The sequence below is a fragment of the Haliaeetus albicilla genome, chromosome 11 (genome assembly GCF_947461875.1).
Source record: "Haliaeetus albicilla chromosome 11, bHalAlb1.1, whole genome shotgun sequence".
Taxonomy (NCBI): Eukaryota; Metazoa; Chordata; class Aves; order Accipitriformes; family Accipitridae; genus Haliaeetus; species Haliaeetus albicilla.
This window is the reverse complement of record NC_091493.1, coordinates 16,750,356-16,771,443: the sequence shown is the minus strand read 5'-3', so window position 1 is coordinate 16,771,443 and position 21,088 is coordinate 16,750,356. Positions and strand designations below refer to the sequence as shown.

Below are 21,088 nucleotides of genomic sequence, written 5' to 3'. Positions count from 1 at the left end.
TGAACAAAGCAGCACTTTCCTGGCACCTCCCATGAAAAGGCTAAGAATGAGATTCTGAAAGGTAAGTTAGCTCCAGGACTCTGCTTAAGACACTGACATGGTGACCTATTCTGTGATGAGACGGCTGTTTAGCCTGCAACACTTATTTTTGCAGCAATTTTTAATTTCAGTTTTTACTTATTTTTACACTTTTAGCTTAAACCAGTTTTTCAGATACAAGGAAATGCAGCAGTGTATTGTAAATTGTACCAACTTGGCACCTGGAAGTGTGCAAAAAGTTGTGATTGACTGGCAGTTGGTGAAGAAAAATTCACAGCAGAAAAGGCAAAGAATGCACGCAGTAGAGAAGCACAAACTCTTAACTAAATTGCCTTGCTCTCCTACAGTTTTGTTTTCCTTGTGAGATAACTGCTAGTTATTTGGAATATGAATATGTGGACCTGGTGTAAGCAAAATTACCTCAACTTTCAACCAGCTTTATTAACAGGTCCATTAATAACAGGAAGACGAGGTTCTTTGATTTTTTGTTTGTTTGTTTTTTCAGATCCATACATTTATGTTATATGGTTTGTCACTAATGACTTCCGACTTGTCAGTGTTTCATCTAGCGCATGTAAAGGGAAAGAAGGGGAACACTGCTGAGGATTGAAATTGCACTTAATTCCTACATTGTTTGCAGAGGCTGCTAAACTGGCAAAGGAAGTGGAACATTCCCTCCAACTTCAGCAACTCATTTGGGAAACTACACATCATTTGGTGTAAAAAATAAAAGCAGGATGGAACAAACTGCTTAGAGATAAGCATCTTTGAACCAGTATCAGGGCGTGTGGCAATGAGCAGAAGTTGTTAGAGTTTGTTTCTGTTCTGAATATCCAGTATTTGATCCGTTTAAGATGTATACAGCCCATTATAATTGAGATTGTACAATTGTGGACATTTGCATTAGGTTGCTAGATGACTTGACAACTTCACGTAGCTTTGAAACATTTTGAAATGCAAAATTTCCTTGTTTCGGTGTGGTGGCATGTAAGCATTGCGAAAGATCCTTTTTCTTCTCTCAGAAGAAAGAATACAAGGCCAAATTCTTTGAAAAGGCTAGTGTCATTAACTTAATGCAGCTACTTTGGCACCTGCTTTTTACTTCAACTGAAGCCACAACTTAGACTTGTCTTGGACCTCATAGTAATTACATCATCAAAAAAGCAAATTCTGTATGTTCTTCAGACTGCATTATGCTGCTGCAAAGGGCTGGCTGCTACCACAGTCAGTTGATATACAGAATAAATTTAATTTCTGGAGCCATTTGTTTCTAACTCCTCTGTATCCTCCTGTCCCCTCTATTTGGATTATTTATAGGTTACGGAGCTCCTGAAGTTATGGTGCCTTGTTGAAGCTTTCATAAGTCATCTGTGCTGTTCAAATCTGTGTTTTGGATCACCTTGGATAAATGACTGAGTGCTGTTGGCCAGCTGCCAGTTTTTTATTTATGTTTCCTACAGACATTAGGAAAGAATAAAGGTGCAAAATATGGTGCATCTGAAGAGGAATGTTTTGTAATGACTTCTTGGTATGAAAATTGACAGGATGAGGGTTCTGAAAGTTTTCTATATTTTGTCCTGACATATGCCTTTCAATGACGGATGGGGTTATTTTCATTGCTACACTAGTGGGTTTTTAAATTATGTCAGATCACTCTATGTGTTTATTCACGTCTCATAAAAAAAAAAATCAATGAAAAATCCTATATTAGTGTGGTTAGAAACCTCCACCTCTCTCTCACATACAGGCTGCACTAAGGTACTTCCTAACGATGGACCACAAAATCATACTGGAAAAGAGCATACTATTTTATCTTCGAGGAGTACAGTTTTATGCCCTTAGCATGGTTTAAGCACGTCCTGTTCTTCAGTTAGAAAAGCAAGATACCCCTGGTTCTCCCTTCAGCTGATCTCTCTGGGGCTTATGGATGATTTCTTCTTATGCCTTCTAAGAAATATGCTGCCAACCATCTACCTGAGTTTCTTACACAGCTCCGGTGAGTCCCGACTACACGTGCACGCATTTCAGACCTTCCTTTCCATCGGTCCCGGGCCGAGGCAGGCCAAGAAGCCATTCGCGTGTTGTATGGCCTGCACCCGGGGGGGGGAGGTTAACGAAGGGACACCCGGGTGTAAACGTGCCCGCAGGCCCCGGAAGCCGAAGCCCCCCGCTCGGCCCACGGGCGAGGCGCCAGCGGGCAGCAACCCCTCAAGTGCTCCGAGCCCCCGTCGGCGAGGCCCGCGGTAACAAGCCGGCAGGCACTGCCGCCCACGGCCTGGCCCTGCAGTGCGGCCGGCCTGAGGGCGGCGAAGACGGGCGGGCAGCGGCAGGCCGGGGCCCGGCCGCGGCGGCGGCGGCGGCCTCTCCCGGAAGCTGTCCCCGCCCCTTCCGCCGTCCGCCCGGGGCTGGCGGCCGCCACTTCCGGCCGGGTGATGGGGTTGTGGCGGTGGTCGCCGCCGCCGCTGCCGCCGCCGGAGAGAAGGAGGGCGCGCGGGAGCCGCCGCCGCCCCGGGGCCGGGCGCTGCGGCACCGCCACTTAGCGCTGCTGCCGCGGCGGCAGGTGAGGCGAGGCGGGGCGGGGCGCGGGGGCAGGTCCCGGTCCCGGTCCCGGTCCCGTCCTCCCCGCGGGGGTCGTGCGTCGTCCCGCAGCGGAGCGCGGTGCCCGGCGCCGGGCCCGCAGGGGCCGCCCCGGGACGCGGGGGAGAGCCGCCCCGGCGGTGGGACCTCGCCGCCGCCGAGGAACCGGGTCCCCGGGCGCTGCGCCCGGCTGGCCGGCGTGTGCGCGGCGCGGCGCGGGCTGCGGGCGGGCTCCGCGGGGGTCGGGAGGGAAGGGTCCGCTTCCCTCCGGCGGCCGCGTCGGGGGAGGGCGGCTTCATCTGCCGCAGGGGGTGGGAAGCCTCTGGTGTCGTCTGTTTGCACGAAGATCCGCTCCGCCGTAATTAACGCGCGTGTCTCTCGCGGAGACGTCTGTCCCGAGGTCCGACCGCCACCCCGTGTTGGCAGGCTGTCGGCGGCGTACCCGCGGGCTGCGGGTGCCGGCTTTTGAGGAAACCGGTCTGCCAGGAAACTAAAAATCACGCCTGTTTCTCGCCCAAGTTCGTTCGTCTGCCGTGGAGAGGACGAAGTGGTTTAGTCTTCGCGCCTGGTCCCGCCGGTTTCGCTCTGAACTTTGTAAGTTTGCCGCTTCAGCAGCGATCGCCGAGGGGAAAAAAAAGCCTCGTTAGGAGCCGGGGTGTGAACGGGAGGGTTTGTCGGGGAGGCGGCGGGGCCCGCGGTGCGCTCAGCGGGAACGGTTCCAGCAGCAGGGGTGTCGGGGGCGTGCTGGGAGCGTGCTTTTTTGTTGTAGCGGGTCTGGGAGGAGAGGGAGATCGTTTGGTTTCTCATTTCTGTATCAGCCTGCGCAGGAAGCAAGTCGTTTCTGGAAATGATGCTTTGTGTCAGCCCCGCGGTTAGGTAACAAAACAGCCGTAGCAGGTCAAAGCGGGTATTTCGCTATCTTGCTGTTTTCTCTGTCGATGGTGTAAAATTGGTGGGCAAAGTGTTTAGTTTTGAGTAAAAAAGTTTTTGAGCGTGTAGGATTTGGTAATTAACAAGGCAGCATGGAAGAATGCTGTTACTGGTTTGCACACGTGCTGTTCGAGTTTCAGGATTAAATGGAGGAGTCTGCCCGTGTGGGACAGATTCTGTGTGAGTTTAAGGCCTGAGCATGTTGAGAAAGTTGAAACTCTGCAAGAATTGTTATCCACTTTGTCTGTCAAATCTACGTTGTTAATGCATTAGGTGGCCTCTCGGACTATTCACTTAATGATTGCTGATTGCTATTTTTAAAAATAATACTTCAAAAGGGTAGGTTTTTTTCAGGTCTGTAAGTTAATGGAAGAAGAGGCAAATGAGAGGCAGTTCTAATGTTCACATATTTATTGGATTGTAACTGGAGCTGAAGTGGTCTCATGGTTTTGTATTTGATGCTTCAGTTTGCAAAATTCATCTTGCGAAAACCCAATACACGTTCTGGGTTGTAAGGTGACCTGATGGAAGATTCCACTTGCCCAAAGTATGCTCCATCTCCACAGAGCTCCCTCGTGCAGCTGGACACGGTGTCTGTGCCACCTCCACAGAGCAGCTGATCATGCTGCGCTCGGGAGTGGCAAGAACTCAGCAAGACATTTCCTGGCATTTAAATGCCCCTCATGTTTGGTAGGGAGTGCCTCTTGCGAGGTATCAGAGGTAAGGAAATTCCTGTGGTCTTGTTCTTCCTTTTGCTTTCTGTGATACAGAAAAAAGGTGGAATTAACTCGCAGAATTGGGGCAAAGTGATTTTTATACCCAGTGGAGGGAAACTCTTTGGGAAGTTTCATTAAGTTTTTATTGTAGAAATGCTACTTAGATGTGAAGGAAACATTCTGTAGATTTGTAAAGAGCAAGAATTTTAAATTATCTTCTTTGCTACTCTACGTGATCTTCTTTTTGCTGGCTGGTGGTTTGGGGTTTTTTGGGGGTAGTACACAATTAAAAACACAGCTTGGCCTAGGAGTTGCAATCTCTCAGGCTCTGTACTATCACTTTTCCTTGTACAGAGCTCAGTTTTGCAGCCCGCTAAGCTGGTTGAGGTCCATAAGCCGTATTACATTATAAATGTTTATTTGATAATCACATAACTTTTAAAAATTTTTTTTATTTCTTATTTATGTTAATGCATCTAAAATGAGGAAGGCTCCTAGATTTTCACTAGACCAGAAAGATCAGATTGTAAATGATTATGGAGAGTAAGAACAAACACAGTGTCACTTCAGATATTGTTCTGGTATTAATTTGGGTGGGGAGTTTGTTCATGTCTTCCCTTATTTCCATCCTAAGATGGGGGGTTTGGGAAGAAAAGAAAGAAAGAAAAGGGGAGAAGCAAACCTAAATTGTTTTACTGCTAAGTTGTATAAGGATAAAGAGCAGCAAACATTCTGTTATGAGATGGATATACTAGTTCTTGAAGTTGGAGGAAAAAATACTTGACACTCTATATTTAGCACATGAAATGTTTGAGATCTTGTACAAATATTAATGAAATACTGTGAATTACATCCTAAGATAAGTGGTGGCGTACTTGATCAGTTGTTTAAAAATCACTTGTGTGTGCCTTGAATTACGGTGGTAGGATAAAAAAAGTGTTTTGTTAGCTGGTTAGTACATTAGGACTTGAGCTGCTCTTAGGGTTCACTTGAGTATAGTACAACCCATTTGGTTTAATGAGGTGTAAAAGTCAGGGAGCAGTATGTATTCTATTCGGTTTGCTGTAACATGTAACTGCACTTAGTGGTTCTTAAGGCAAATATGTTGAGCTTTCAGGACTTTCTGTAGTAGCTGTTGACAGTTTTGCATGGAGGCATTCCAACAGAAAGACTCTTCTAAACGTATGGAACTAATTTTTGATTTTACAGTATCAGTTCTGTATTTTCCACAATGCAGCACTGCAATGAATAATTCTTGAAAGGCACATCTTCCTTGATGGTTTAAAACCTAAGATGTACAATAAACTAAACAAGTGTTACTTTTAATGAGATTTCTTACCTTACCTTACCTTCATAAATAGCACTAAGACCTTTGAGTACAGTTAAAATACTGCTGATAATCTCCCATACTAGAAATGTTTATGAAACAACTCTGATAGCAAATTCACTAAGTCAAACTGAATGCAAGTTTTACAGGAATATTTTGCATTTGAAGTTATTATATGCTTGCTTCAAGAAAATACTTATCCAATTTTCCGGTCTCACAGTGGGCGTTTTGCTATGTTTGATCAGTTTTATATATAGCATGGTAGCTATTGTATTAAAAACCCCTTGAAAAACCATGTATTGTTTTTGGAAGTGTTCTTTTTCTCCTTTTGTTTAACAAGATATTGTACTATATCTTGTGGCATTTAGAAGGTAAGGATTAAGTCACTGTATACTATATGGCAATGAAACCTTTGGTGCTATTTGCTTTAAATAAGCACTGAAGAATTTAGAGTTTTCGGGAAGAGCAAGTGACAAGCTTCTGATGCAAGTCAGCAGAGTATCCGAGACACTTGATGCATAACAAGGCAATGCTGTATGTTCTTTTTCCAGCACAACATTACTAAGTTGGTATGTGACAGTAGCCTTATTATTGCAGGCTGGCTCAGTGCACGTTTTTGTGTATGGCTTTTTTTTGTGCTGGGGAGCCAAGGCCTCAAACCTTTGTCCGCATTGTGAACCAGCAGCCTTTGTACAGAAAAACTTTTCCCCCATGGTGTGAGATGTCATGCTTCTAGGCCAGCGGACCCAGCAAAGGAGGGGCTGAATTGAAATTGCCTATATTTGAACTTCAGCTTGAAACCTTCCACAAAGAAATGTAGGTTAAATCACTTGGATCCAATAGTTCTTTGGTGTCCTTCCTAAAATTCCTCTCAAGGATGGTGAGATTTGGACCTAACTGGGGAAAAAAAAAAAATCAAGAGGAATGTCAGCAGGCACATGAGAGGGCAGGTGGTGAAGCAGTAATGGTGCTGGTAGAGTTTTGCATGTGTGTCTGGAATAAACAAATCCAGTCAGCATTCTGCTAACTGCAGCAGATGTAACTAGGATCTTATTTAACCCTTCAGCTATGATTCTGGTGTAATCAAGTTTTGTTTCTGTAACAAGACCGCAGCCTAAAGTTAGTGTGATATTAATGCTACTTTTCCTTGGCTAGAGTCATGATTATCATATTCAACTTTCCACATTTTTATCTCAATGTACTGACTCGAAGTCAGTATGCTAGGAAAGCTAGGGACTTGGTTGACTGGCAGTAATTCAGTAGAGGAAAACATGATAGAATTGTGCATAATCATTTTGAGAGAGATTAATTTTCCATATTTAAATGCACATCTAGGAAAAACATTGTGCTAACAGCTAGGGTATACTCAGCCTCTCAGAGGCACCTCATTTCTTAAAATGCCCTAACCAAATTGTAGAAATGTTCATGGCTCATAACTTTTTTCTTTTTAAAAAAATTAGGACTTCTACACATGCGCATGAAGTTCATATTCAGTTGTGTTCATGCTGTTAATTGAAAGGCTGGGGAAGGAAAAAGGGAAACAGGACACATGATACTTGGAGCTGATGAGCTGACTAAGTATAAAGTCACGGTAGCAGGAAAGTAATCAACTAGCTAGCTACAGACATTGCTGATGTCAGGCAAAAAGTGTATTTTGCCCTCTGACGCTTAAGTCTGTTCTTGCTCTGTGTTACTCATGCGTGTTATTCATCATTAAATAATGTTATCCATTATTTGGTTTTAGTGATAAAACCAGTAATGTAGAAGGCAAAGTAGTTACCAGTGCTGTTTTCTTTCAGAAGAGCAGTACAGTTATCTAGGTGACTTGGTCTCTTTCCGCTATGTTAGTCAGTCTTGTGTTGCAGACTGGTAATGTTGGAAATGTTATGTAGCATTCTTAAGCTTCAAAAAATTAACAGGAGCAGTTGGGCACAGAGATCTGCATTGTATTCCAGGTGCTAATATTATTAGGTTTAAGTGGTTTTTACCCTTTAAACTACAAAAGTGGCACTAAATGAGTAGTCTGAAGGAGAAGGCAGTTTCTGAGTTTAAAGAAATTGCCTTGTCATCAAAACTGAACTTAACTGTTGCTGTTGAGATGAAATCAGCTACCAGCTGTGTGGAATGGTTAAGTTTGTTTTGTTTAAGTGTTTGTTTCTTTTGTTGATTTCTCTGTCTTTTTGAGTTGGTTAAATGTCTTGTCTTTGACAGCATTTAAAAAGGGGAGCTGGTCCTATCAGGTGCATCTTAAGGTTAATGTAGACTTTCTCCCAGGTCCAGCCCATTCAGTAGTGACCTTTGATGGGTATGCTTACTCAGTGTTTTAAGGTTACCTTTATTGAACCTTTGGTAAGGGTTGATTTTTATTCCTGCAATGCCAGATGAAGAAACACTAGGCTGGTGTTAGCCTACTTGACTTGTGACAAATGAGTAGAATTCTTGTAGCTTAGGGAGAGTTTCATGGTTTTGCCCTCAGAAGTTGCTTTGGTTAGAAGACAAATTAGTAAGCTGAGTGTATTTTTGGTGAGTCTAAATTCACTGCTTTTAGAAAACTTGTGATGATTACAGTGTTACAAAAAACAGTGATTACCAATTTTTTTCAGTATTTCATCTGTGTTTCTGAGTAAGGAAAGCTGGAAGTCCAGATAAGCAACTCCAGTTTGTTTGTTCTACTGGAGTAAGATAAAAATACGTAGTATGAAAAAGGTCAATTAACCGATCATGAATTAAAAATTAAATGGACTTTTGAGAAATTAAAACTTTGCGTTAAGTACATGTTGTTAATACACAGTCAACTCCAGAGAGAATATCTTCAGAAGTACCACTCCCTTAGTTCTTTTAGAAGGGCAACTTTAATATGTGCGCTCATTTTTCTTCTGAACTATTTCTTTTGCACTGCTGGGAAATCTCGTTGGACAAATTGAATCTTCTCTGATATACAATAAAATAGCATGTGGTCCTGTTAGATGTATGCTGGAAGAAAAAGTTGCATCCAATAATTACGATAAGAGCTACTTCTAACAATAAGTACTGTATCTCTTTAAAAGAAGTGAGAAGGGAAGAGCTTCTGTTTTTGGAAGAGCTGTGCCCCTGAAAAAGATGTAGAACTGTGCTGAATATTCATGATGGGTTTGAGTACCTGTTCACTGTATACAGAAGCTAAATAATAGATTAAATAGACTGTTTCCTTGCTTTCATTCTGAAAACCTTGAATGATGTATGTGGCACTAGTGTATTGTACTGTCGTGTATTTTCTGAGATTTGGTTGGCATGATAGAAGCATTCTAGTTAATTAGACTGTTTTTTTCAAGTACAGAGGAGCTGTGAAATTGTAGCTGTTTCTTAGATGGTGGCTCTACATAAGCCACCAAATATAAATTATGCACAAATCCATTCTGTCTTAAATATTGGATAAGCTTTTTATTACTTTTACATCAGTGGTAGGCTTACAAAGTTTTTTCCTGTATTCCACATAACATTCTGTGGTTAATTTTTTTCTGGTTGTTGTTGTAAGTTGTTCTGGTGACTTGTCATCTCCATGTGACTAAAATGTGGCTGAGATGTCTGGCCTTCCTTCAAACAATATTCTAGAATCAAGAAAACTATTGAGAAATCTGTGTTAAGAGAATACATATTTTCTGGTTTTGGTGTGTTGTTATGCTATTTATTACCACATCACTTTTGAAGATGCTTTGGAGTTAAAGCTAATGCTTAATTTCTGGTAATGTTATTTTGAAAGCTGAATATTTTGAAGGATTTGCAATATAATAAGCATCTATCTTAATTACTGAGATCAAACAAAGATAGAAATATGATGGCTGCACTATCAACATACAACTAAGATGCCTCAGGTCAGTATTATTGTAAATACCTAGTCTTAGGTTTACTTGGGGGGGGGGGGGAATGTCATGCCAAGCTTCAGTATATATTTTAAAACAGTGGAATGTATTGGATCTGTAATCTATTATTTTGGCTTTAATTCAGTTTTATATGGCTGCTGGCTATGCTTTCTTGTTTAGTTTGTGAAGTGCAAGCAGTGAAAAAGGCTACTGATTAAGCTGGTATTTAAACAGTAATCTTTGTTTTTCATCGCTTAGTGTAATTAACAAACCGGGATTTATTTATTTATTTAACAAAAGAATAAAAGTAGACTGGGTACATCTAGGAAGTAATTCTGCTTCTTGGTAGCTTTAAATTTCTATTCGGAAACAAATGAGATAATCTTAATTTAGTTTGCTTGAATAAAAAATGCTTTTAAAGCATTTTTATATTACTTACCTAATAAATTATATGTCTTGTTTTTAGCTGGCTATTATATAAAAAGCCTTTGGCTAATTAAGCATCTAAAATAGCACAAAATACACTGGCATTTCAGTAAGAGTCGTTAGACATTCAGGTCTTGTCTCTTTCTCCAATATGTAACAGGTCAATTTTATTGGTGGATAGAGAAGGATGATGGCAGGCAATAACCAGCTTTGCATTCGGCGTTGGACTACCAAGAACGTGGCCAAGTGGCTGAAGGAAGAAGGCTTCTGTGAATATGTGGATGTTTTGTGCAATAGACACAGGCTAGATGGAATTACGCTGCTGACACTTACTGAGTATGATTTACGATCCCCTCCTTTGGAAATCAAAGTCCTGGGGGATATCAAAAGGCTAATGTTGTCCATACGCAAACTACAGAAGCAACATATTGATGTCCTAGAAGAGCTGGGTTACAACAGTGATAGTCATGTTGGCACAGCATGCCCAAGTGTTGGTTCACTACAGGGTACAGATTGGTTTTGTAATGGTGAAGTACCTCGGGACTATGATGGACCAATTACTGACCTGAATGGTGATCAGTACCAATATGCAAATGGAAAAAACAAACACTCTACTCGAAGACTGGACCCAGAGTATTGGAAGACAGTTTTAAGTTGTGTGTATGTCTTCATAGTGTTTGGCTTTACATCGTTCGTTATGGTTATCGTACATGAGCGAGTACCTGACATGCAAACATATCCACCTCTACCAGACATATTTCTAGATAGGTAAGAAATTTTCTTTTACAACAAAATAGTAACTTGATGGTTAAAGTATAGGCTGTCTTTTCTTCATTCTCAAAATTTCATATGCTCTTGAAGATGCCTCTGCAAAATAGTAATTAGAATGTAGTAAACCCTTCTGCTAAGATTGAAATATACATCAGTTAGATGCAGAGATTTAGTCTTCTCAGGAAAATAAATTGAGCTGTTGTTCTACCCCGTTTACACCTCATTCTACATCTTTAGCTAATCACAACACAGGAATTAATTAATCCATCCTCTCATTCTACTAAAAAGGATGATGGTCAGCTGGCATAGGTAAGCAGCCGTATGCATTTCTGAAATCTAGATGCTGCTGTGAAGCTTAATGTGTCTTGATATAGAAAAACTTTTGATGAAGGAATATTTTGGTCTGCCATTGAGCAAGGAAATTGAGAGGGAGTAGCATTGATACTGCGTTTTTGCTGTCTCCCCACTGTCAACTTGTTGAAGATACTTTAGGGAAACTCTGAAGTGGACTGAATAGACCAGCATCTTTTTTAATCATAGAGTTTCTATGTACCAAAACACTGTTGTGACTTACGCAATACCTGCTCATTTTTTGTAGAAAATATTCCACTTCAGGCAGAAAAGAGACACAATAGCAAAGGTGAAATTCTGGTCATTGACTACAGATTTAACAGAGAGTAAATGCTCCCTTTTGGAGAACTTAACTGCCTAGAGAGTTTTAAAAGACAAGATAAACTGTTTAAGAAAGAGTTCAGTCTTTGTGATCTCCTTATTCCTGCCAGTAATTTCTGTTTTTGTGAAGTCAGTAGGAGTCTACTCTTTTGAGTAACTGTGCAGACTCCCCCATAAGTTTAGATATAACTCAGCAACGATGGACCATGTTGAGCAGAGTGGAAGAGGTGAGAGAGAACGGGAGCTATGGCATTACTGGATTTTGTTCCCAGGGACTTACCATGGTATTCAGTGGGCAGGAGGATGGGGGAGGTCAGAAAGCAGCAGCTCACAAAACAATGCAAGGGGACTACTACAACGCTAGCATTTGAGCAGCACTTTGCTACAACTTTGTATCAGGGGGAACACAAAACTATGAGAAGCAGCCTCTCTTGAAATCCGTCAATCTGTATTTTGGTGAAATTGCAGAGTGGAAATTGTTACTGGTGCCATATGTGTGCAGGAAAGTCTTAAATCTTTTGCCAAGCAAGGCTAAAAGGTTTGCATATAGTGATTATCACTGAAATCTAACTTTGAAAACATTTTTTACTTTCCCTAATGCTTTTCTGTGCAATTCTGCTTCATTACAAGTATTTAGGGTTTTAGGCTTTGTAGCATTTCATTAATTGTGTTGACATGGCATTCTTATAAGCATAAGCAGCATAATTGACGTGATGCAAGTTTGTGTCAGAATGAAAAAGGTTGTTGGGAAACAATGGTAGAGGAACACATCCTGTTAGGAAATCACACTTAAATTAAGAGAGCATGCTAGGGATTTTCTTTGACTTAGTGAATTCTGTGTAAATGTCTGCTGAAAATACATTATTAGAAAGGAGATAATGTAATTCAAAATTAATTAAAATTCTATTTAATTCAGTCTAACAAAATAATTTTTGGCTTTAGTTTAAACTATTGTCAGAGTTACTTTTGTAGATAGAACTTCATATGCCTTTATTCTCAATACTGAGACTAAAAAGAAAAATTAAGCCTTTGTATTGTAAGTTAACTTTATTGCTTCATCCTTTTTTATAGTGTCCCTAGGATACCATGGGCTTTTGCTATGACTGAAGTATGTGGTGTAATTCTTTGCTATATTTGGCTGTTGGTTCTTCTGCTTCACAAACACAGGTATGGTATATAAAATTGAAATTAACTGGTACTTTGATTGAGAGAAAGGACTGTAACAAGAATTTATGATGATTGTTTAAGACTTTCCAGTCAATAAGAATCTTGTAAGCTTCTAATATGCCCCTGTTAAAATGGATTAGGGAGGATTTAATCAAGAACAGTGACTTGTGAATCTTACAAAGGAGTAATCTGAATTTACTTTTCTACCAGATTTATATGTCATTTCCTTCAGAACATAGGTATTTCAGAGAGATGTCAGTATATCTCTCATACCGTAACAATTTTGTATATAACAAAATCCTACGAGAATGAAATTCCACAGGATGACTGAGCCGGCCTAGCAGCTTGCTGTCACTGAAGAGTAGAGAACCCATTTGCATACCTGTGTATTTTAAGTTACATTTTTACCAGTTTGTTGATTTTTTTTTTATCAGTTTGCCAACAGAAGGTGTGAATGCCAAAGCTAGTACCAATGTAGCTGCAGAGGAGTGGAGCTGTACCTTTTGGTGACAGTAAGCTTGCTGCAGCGTCTCACCCTGTCATGGGGAACCATACTTTTACAGTACTACTTTAAAATAAATAAATAATTATTTTACTGTGAAACTTGCAGCAATGGTGAAGGGACTTCATGGGATTAAGTTGGAGTGTGGGGAAATGTTTTTATCATAACTTTCCTGATTTAAAAATACCTTATATTAGGATTCTTGCAATCAGTTCCTATGTACTTTTCCCAGATCTATACTTCTGCGAAGGCTGTGCAGTCTCATGGGGACAGTATTCTTATTACGTTGCGTTACAATGTTTGTTACCTCACTCTCTGTGCCAGGCCAGCACTTGCAGTGTACTGGAAAGGTAAAAACTTAAAATGCATTAAATGTTTTTTCTTGTTTGCTTTTTTTAAATTTAATTTAAGATATGATTAAGGTTGTTGTGACCATAATGATAAATGTGTGTTTGCAAGAGCAGTGTTATTTCTCTCCTATTCCCCTCCATGACACTTCATTAATTGCCATTATGCAGGCAAGCACCCTTAGGGGTCTTAGAAGCACTTGCCACTTTGGAGAGGAGATAGTTAGTTGGGGAATGGTGTGCAGAATAGTTCACAATGTAAACCAGAGAGAATACATCAGAGAAGTGTGCACTTGAGATACTGATTTAATGAAGAAAGGCTGAAAGTGGAGTAATCGCTTCTTTGTCTTGTTGGATGTGTGGTTTTGAAAAAAAGCCCAACTGTTATTATTTCACCTCTTCTAATAAGTGGTATTACATAGAACATGGGATTTTCTGGTTTTATCCTAACTTCTAGTTAGAAGAAGTTTGAGCTGAACATATTGGAAGCTTGACAGTGACACACTGGGAGGTTGAATATATTCAAAAAAAGGTGGCAGACTCTGTATGTAAATCTCTTGCAACAAAATACTTGCTCTAAATTCCAGTATTCATCAGAGGTATGAGGAATACAGTTTCTAGTTACTAATGTGACTCACTGCCACAATAAAATCCAAAGATGTGCTAACCTGCATTTTAATAAAAGACCCAACACGATAAATGGTATTAAACATACCTAGTGCTATACAGCTAACTTTAAGGACATACTGTTCAGGCAGTGGGGTTGGAACTTACTAAAGGTTAATGTTACTGTCTTCTAGTTGTATGGCAATGTTTGGGCAAAACTCCAGCGGGCCTTTGCAATATGGAGTGGCTTTGGAATGACTCTGACTGGAGTACATACGTGTGGAGATTATATGTTCAGTGGCCACACTGTCGTCCTGACCATGCTCAACTTCTTTGTCACAGAATGTAAGTACAGAGTGCCAATACTTAAATGTCTTTTAAGTGTTAAGAGTATGTACTGCTTGCTGTCAACCAAGGCTGCAAGAGTGTAAATGCTTAAATGTTCTCAAGTATTAAGAGTATCTGCTGCTTGACCTCCTCAAAAAGTTCAGAGTGTAACATTTAAGCAAACATAAATGCAGATTGCTGTGCTCTTTCTCAGGTTTGTGACAGTTCACCTGCAGACAGGAAAGGAGCAGCACCACCTAGATTAATGGAAGGATGGATAGGGCACACCTGAAAGAACACATGAGCCAAGAAAATTAGAAAGGCTTTGTAGCTTGCTACGGGGAGAATAATAGGGAAAATACTTGCGATTGTCTGTTCCTGTATACTTCCCTATGTATGCCAAAACCAGCACACTGCCGCTGACCCCTGTCAGGCAAAATACCTGGCCAGGTGGCTGTATGTTTAATATAATCCATAAAGCCAAAATACCAAACCTCATAATGAGTGAGAATATATGAAACAACAGTGCTCTTCTAGAAATACAAAGTGTGATTTGATACAGTATATAGCAAGCTAAGATAATTAGTTTGAGTTCACCTCTCTGTTATTGACTGCAATAACAGAGTAACATATGCTTTATGACATTTTCCCCTTTATTACATGGAAAAGGCATGATTTTCATTAAAAGAAGTTGGTTGAACAAAGAATTCTGCTTTGCATGGTCCTAAACCATTTTAGGATGCTCCGTTAATCCAGAAATGCATAATAGTTGTATTTGTAAATGAAGTCATGAAGTTGTAGACATTTATAACTTGTGTGGTTGTTTTCGTTGGATTTATTGGACCTGTAGATGTAAACAATATTTCCAGATGAAGACAATAACTTCATCACATTTTTGAATGAAAAAATCTGTGTAAAAACCTGCAATGTCTAGACCTGGATTTTGTAATGACCCAGATTTTTGAGACATTCAAGTTTGGTTGCTTTCTGTTTTCTCCTAGATACGCCAAGAAGCTGGAACTTCTTGCACACCTTGTCCTGGGTGCTGAATCTCTTTGGAATCTTCTTCATTTTGGCTGCACATGAACATTATTCTATAGATGTCTTCATTGCCTTTTACATCACTACAAGACTCTTTTTGTATTACCATACGTTGGCTAATACTAGAGCATATCAGCAGAGTAGGAGAGCAAGGATCTGGTTTCCAATGTTCTCTTTTTTTGAATGCAATGTTAATGGTACTGTTCCCAATGAGTATTGCTGGCCCTTTTCAAAACCTACTATACTGAAAAGATTGATTGGCTGAAGAGTGTGGGTCAATTCAGATCTTTATGAATCGTTATGACTAAGATCCTACAAGGCTAGCTGAAGGGGGGATGTAAAGTAATGCTTTTCACTCCATGATCATCTCCTCCTTGTCTTGTTTCTTAGATTCTTAGCCATAAAATGGGGTTCCCATACTTCACGGGGATGTGTTTTGTTTTCTTGTTGCTAAAATAGAAAACAGTGCAGGGGCCGGTAAAGGCTATCAGTGAACCATGAATATAAACCAGAATAATGTTACCCTTAGTAAAGTTCTATGTGAATGTTTATGTAACTTTAACCTCAAATACGTGCTTGTACTGAATATAATATACAATTTACAGGTCCAAATAATCTCTGTTACCTGACATGCCAGCCTTTACATATACTGACTAAAAAATTAGAACTTTATGAAGACTTTCTTTAACAACAGTCATAAATGTAATTTTCAGAACAAATTTTGTGTATACTTAAAGATTGAGGAGTACTGTGTCATACTGAAGAAAGCAGTATAGTTCCTTGCTAAAAGGGTCTCTTAACTGTTAAATATCAAGTCTTAAAGTATAATTGACAGTATGAATGGTCTGCACACAGGTTGCCAAAAATGAAAGTCTGCCTTGTGGCTATGCGGTGATGATGTTTTTTTTAAAGAGAGCTTATTTAGTCTAGTCTATCAGTTGTCTATATGGTTGTTCTAGCACTTGGAAGTTTTCCCTTTTGTGTTTAAATAAATGAGTTAAAGTAAATGCTACACCCACTGAAAGTAAAGTTAATTTAGCTTTAGTGAGTTTAAAGCCACAAAATAACTTTTGTGTGGTTTTAATTGCTTTATACCCAAACCTGTGCATGTTTTTTAGGAGCAGCTCTTTAACATTGGAAAGACAGAACAGTTATCTTCATATAATCTTACTGTCCCATAAATGGATGGGGAAAATGCATGTAGTGACTATTTCAGGAAAAGTAATAATAGTGAGTATTGGAAATAGTGCTCATATTGATGTATGTTTTAGCACTCTGGTGTCAACAATATGGTGAGTATCTCTGGATATATATACACAGTATATTTGTTTATATATATATATATAAACACACACAGTATACGTTCTTCTAACAAGTTTGAAAAGAGACTAGTTCTTAAATTAAGTTGCTCGTTTACTGTACTGAAACATAAAAGTACCATAAGCAGTTGAGTTTTGGTTGTTAAAAAGAAAAAAAAACCCAACACACAACAAAACACCCCCCCAAAACCCCAAACCAACACTTTGAGTCCATAATGCATAAGCAAGGGTCACACAGTTAGTGATCTCTTACGGAGTGGTTTGTAAGGGGACAATACTAATGTTGGCTGTAGAGACTTGAAATTAGATTTATGCTAAATGAAAACTGATAGGTAAAAGGTGCAAATCTTAAAAAATGGTATAGACCTTTTAATTTGGTTAATGCAATTTCAGAACAGGTGGTATGTGCAAAAGCTAGCGTAAGTCAGCCTTGGAAAGTTAACACGAAGCATTTCCAGCTTGGTACAAGCTGACTTAATGGTCGCAATGTACTTAGATTTGTATGGAAAAGAATCCCTTTGGAATTTTGCAAGACAGTTTTGTATTGGGAGGCTTGTAACCTACTGTGGGCTGCTCCTCACTGTATTGTATTCTTTTTATAAACCTGGATTGAACTAACTTGACTATCTCTTCACCCTTTGTAGTATATTACTTTTGTAACTTCATTTAGCTCCTATTCCACAGAGGAATTGTGCATCTTAGAGTATCTCTGCCAACTGTATTGAGCACACACATATTGTACAATTCTGCAGACTTTTATATTTATAACATTCCAATTTTTTAGCAAAATTGCAGGTTTAATACTATATTGTTCAATCTGCCATAGCCTGATGGTTCTTGCCATCCAAATTGGGGGAGTATGCTTACCTTTAAGAAAAAGGGAAAAATATTCTGAAAGATTTAAAGACTTTTCATTTGCTGTTCTTACCTTTCGGATTTCAGAAAGGCAATTTGAACATTCCTTCTTGAGACTTTATAATCAAAGAGCCCTATTTGTTAATTTATATTTGCCTTTGCAATGCACACAGTTATGAATGCTATTCTTTTAAACTCTAGAAAACATCTCAGGATGTGCAGGATTGTATTCTGAGTTATAATGTGGAGAGGTATGCAATTAAACTTGCAAAGCTGTTGATTCTGAAAAGAACCATGTCACTGCTAACTGTCATAGCTGTGTCTATACTGGGAAATTATTTTGCAACTTAGACCTGCAGGAGAATTTTCAAGTACAGCCTAGTGTAACAATGTTTACATAAAGTAAAGCAATCATTTCAATACTATTTTTTTAACAAATGAAGTTCATATACTTTGAAACATAAGGCTTCTCTCTTTGTTCTAATTTAATTTTTCAAATTCTGTTAAGTAAATCCATGGTTTAAATCAGCATTGCTTATCAGTGTTTTTTAAAGGAAAAAAGTTCTTTTGTGCTGTTTCCCTTGATGCTATATACCTGAGTCCAAGATAAGTAATATACAGAGGTTGGGTTTGTGAGCATTGAAGTGGGTTAAAACGTTGTCAGGATAATTGTCGTCCTCTATTTTGGAAGTTCATTTTGTCTGTCTATAAACATGCAAGAGGAAGGCTTGAAAATGATAGAAGATAGAAAGATTGATGTCACCTGAAAAAGAGCACAGGTCAATCTGTAAAGTTGGTAATGTAACTTTATTGTTAATTAGGTGGAAACAAGTTGTGAGTAAGTGACAGGCTTAAAATTCTGTACCTCCTTTTTAAAGAGTCAGTGTTTTAAAAGCATTTTGCTGCTTCTCTGCTGTTGACAAGCACTTTTAAGTAAAGGCAGCAGAGCATCAGGCCTTGGATTTAATGTTAAGTCTGTTTAGGGTTGTCCTTCTCTCTTATGTTCATGCACCAGTCTTTTTACTGTACTTTAACTTGCTGCACTTATTTTGTGCCAAGTCCTCTTCTGTGGTCCATGGGAATGCACACATAATCTGAATTCAGAGTAATGAATGAATGACTGTGTTATGTCAGCAAGTACAAGTGTCTAACAACATTAGTCTACTACTACAAAGTGCACAAACTAATAAAGTAGGAAAGTCTTAACTGAATAACTCTGGATATACAAAAGAAGGGGAAGGAAGGTCACATTTTTTTGGTAGCTTAACAATTCCAGTAACGTTTGAGACTTGACAGTGGTCTTGAGCTCTTCCTTACTATTATCAGTTTGGGGATATGTATGCCCATAGGCACAAGTGGTAGACACATAGGCATTCCCCTCCTCTTTTTTTTTTCTTCTTTTTTTTTTTTGTTTTTTTGTTTTTGGGGTTTTTTTCTTGTTGTACCTTATAACATAGCTTCTTATAATAGCTTTCCTAAACTTTTTGCCTTTAGTTTTTCCTTTCTGGAAGATCCCTTAAACTAGTGGGTTTATGACATTACACCTGCATACGGAAATCAAACTTTCATAGATGTGGGGTTTTTTTAGCAACTTCTGATTACACTGACAAAAACTTAGGGAAGGATCCTTAAGCAAGGTTCCTCCAGCTGTTCTTGAATAATGATAGAGAAAGCTTCCATATACGCAAATTATCTTCATGTACTCTGGCAAACAAGATAACACTTATACAAAGTGTTGGTACAGAAATGTAGATAAGCCTGAAGTATTTAAATGTCCGAGACTAGCAAGAAATGGATCCTCTAAGTATACTAATTGTGATGAAGCAAATGATGTGCTTAACTTTTAAGCAAATCACTAAATCCTCTTCACTTCAGTGAGGGGTTACCATTTTAGTTTAAGCGTTTTCTGGGATAAGGCCAAGTGCATGCTGTGCGTGGTATACTGATACAGTAATGAGAACAGGTAATGTCACTATGTTTTTGGTTTTGCCTGATATCTGCCCCCACCCCACCCCGGCCCCCCCACTACTATAGAAGGAAACATTCCAGTAGAATTTTAAAGAAATTACTACTTAACTGGGTTCTGAGAGAAAAAATCAGTACAAAAAATGCATTGAAATAAAACCTCAATACTTATCTGCTTTAAGAAGAAAGAGTCAGTTAAATGATTTAGAGAAAAAAAAAAAGTTATTTTTTGATGGCAATCATGTTAAGGTTATTTAGAAGTATTGAAACCCTTCAATGAGGATAAAAGCACAGGTTCCTATAATCTTCTTTTCTGTACGGCTGTGTGTCATGTAGTGCCAAAAAGATTATTGAAGGGAAAGAGGGAAGTGTTGAACTCAGACCAACAGTTAATATCTTCTTGGGTTTTTTAAGCAGTACTTGCATACGTAGTGCTACACTTGTTCATTACTATTTAGCTAGTTTTTTGATGTATGAAAGTCCACTAGGTTTTCAAGCACCAAAACTACTGTGGAGCTGAGTCTTAATCATTAAATATGCATTTGAAGAAATAGCAGATATCTTAGGAAAAAAAAAGTAGGCTTGTGAACCTGGAGTAGAACAACAGTAACCTGTAACAACTATGATAGTTTTTCATCCTGTCCAGGTAGTTTCTGCTGAAGAGTTGGGGAGGATTTGCAGTAATCTATATACAATACTGATTTTTTCTGTTTGTTTTTTTTAATAATCTAGGATACTGTTATAGAAAATTGACCTGTAACTACAAAAACCATCATAGTCTTGTCAAGATGGAAGTGTATTTGGCAGAAGTCCTAGCAGTGAGCCAGCTTACCCTCTGAATTGTTTTGTGCTTGTAGACTTTTATCAATCAAGGGTTAATTGGTAGACCACTGATGGTTCATACAGATTACTATTTCTGATGTATCTTTGACATTGTCACTATTCTAATTGAAATAGTATATTGGGGAGGGGGGGCAGTCCTTTGGAGTGAACCTACTGATGTCTTCTTCATTATATGAAGAAAAATGTGGAAAAAAAAAATCCCCTTCACAACATCTCAAACACCATAATATTATGAACACTGAAGTTTCTGTATAGCAGTGTCCTGCATACTTACGATTTGTATTTAAGACATTTGCAGTGAGTATTATGTACATTATTGTGACATGCACATTTTTAAAGCCAGTTTGTAGTAGGTGTGTAAGAACTCAAGATGATGAATGTGGAGCACAATAACCTGACCTGTTAGCCCGGTGACTGTGTAGTTAGAAAGACTGTAACTTAGTTTTGCTCTTTCAATTTAGTTTTGTCAAATATGAGAAAATTGTCAAATGTGAGAAACCACAAACTGCATCGTACATGGTACTTAATAGGGATGTAGAAACATGGCTTTTCACACTGGACATTACTTCAGTTTGGTTCTGACAGAGAAAATAGTATTACCTAATGGCTAGAAGGTATGCCAGTGAAGTTTGAAGTGAGTACTGTAAGTAAGTAAATATTGTTTTGATTCTAAACTTAGATTGAATTAATATATTGTTTTATATCTTTGTTGTATTAAAACATATTTAAAAGTACTAAAATAAAATATTTGAAAGATGACAAATGTTTCAGTTATTTTATATGTAAAATGATGGCTCATTATCTCTGTTAGCATTGTAA

At 39.0% G+C, this 21,088-nt stretch overlaps 1 protein-coding gene across 7 annotated transcripts; it reads left to right on the top strand.

The window, feature by feature from the left end:
• The first annotated feature begins 2,443 nt into the window (after positions 1-2,443).
• On the top strand, positions 2,444-21,032 carry SAMD8 (sterile alpha motif domain containing 8). Of its 7 annotated transcripts, none has more exons than XM_069796276.1 (9): positions 2,444-2,599; positions 3,136-3,210; positions 4,113-4,266; positions 9,329-9,440; positions 10,015-10,622; positions 12,369-12,464; positions 13,199-13,316; positions 14,114-14,264; positions 15,248-21,032. In XM_069796276.1, the coding sequence occupies exons 5-9, from the start codon at positions 10,042-10,044 to the stop codon at positions 15,550-15,552; spliced, it is 1,251 nt and encodes a 416-aa protein (XP_069652377.1). In that variant the 5' UTR covers positions 2,444-2,599; positions 3,136-3,210; positions 4,113-4,266; positions 9,329-9,440; positions 10,015-10,041; the 3' UTR covers positions 15,553-21,032. The 7 variants fall into 7 exon arrangements, with proteins under 7 accessions (XP_069652377.1, XP_069652378.1, XP_069652375.1 ...); XM_069796274.1 differs by having other exon boundaries at positions 2,447-2,599; positions 3,043-3,210; XM_069796273.1 differs by having other exon boundaries at positions 2,448-2,599; positions 3,003-3,210.
• The last annotated feature ends 56 nt before the right edge of the window (positions 21,033-21,088 follow it).

Excerpts from the sequence above, each read along its gene's own strand:
- SAMD8 (XM_069796277.1), top strand. The coding sequence starts at position 10,042 with ATGATGGCAGGCAATAACCAGCTTTGCATTCGGCGTTGGACTACCAAG. Across the intron at positions 12,465-13,198 it reads CTTCTGCTTCACAAACACAG|ATCTATACTTCTGCGAAGGC; the intron begins GTATGGTATATA and ends TACTTTTCCCAG. Across the intron at positions 14,265-15,247 it reads CAACTTCTTTGTCACAGAAT|ATACGCCAAGAAGCTGGAAC; the intron begins GTAAGTACAGAG and ends GTTTTCTCCTAG.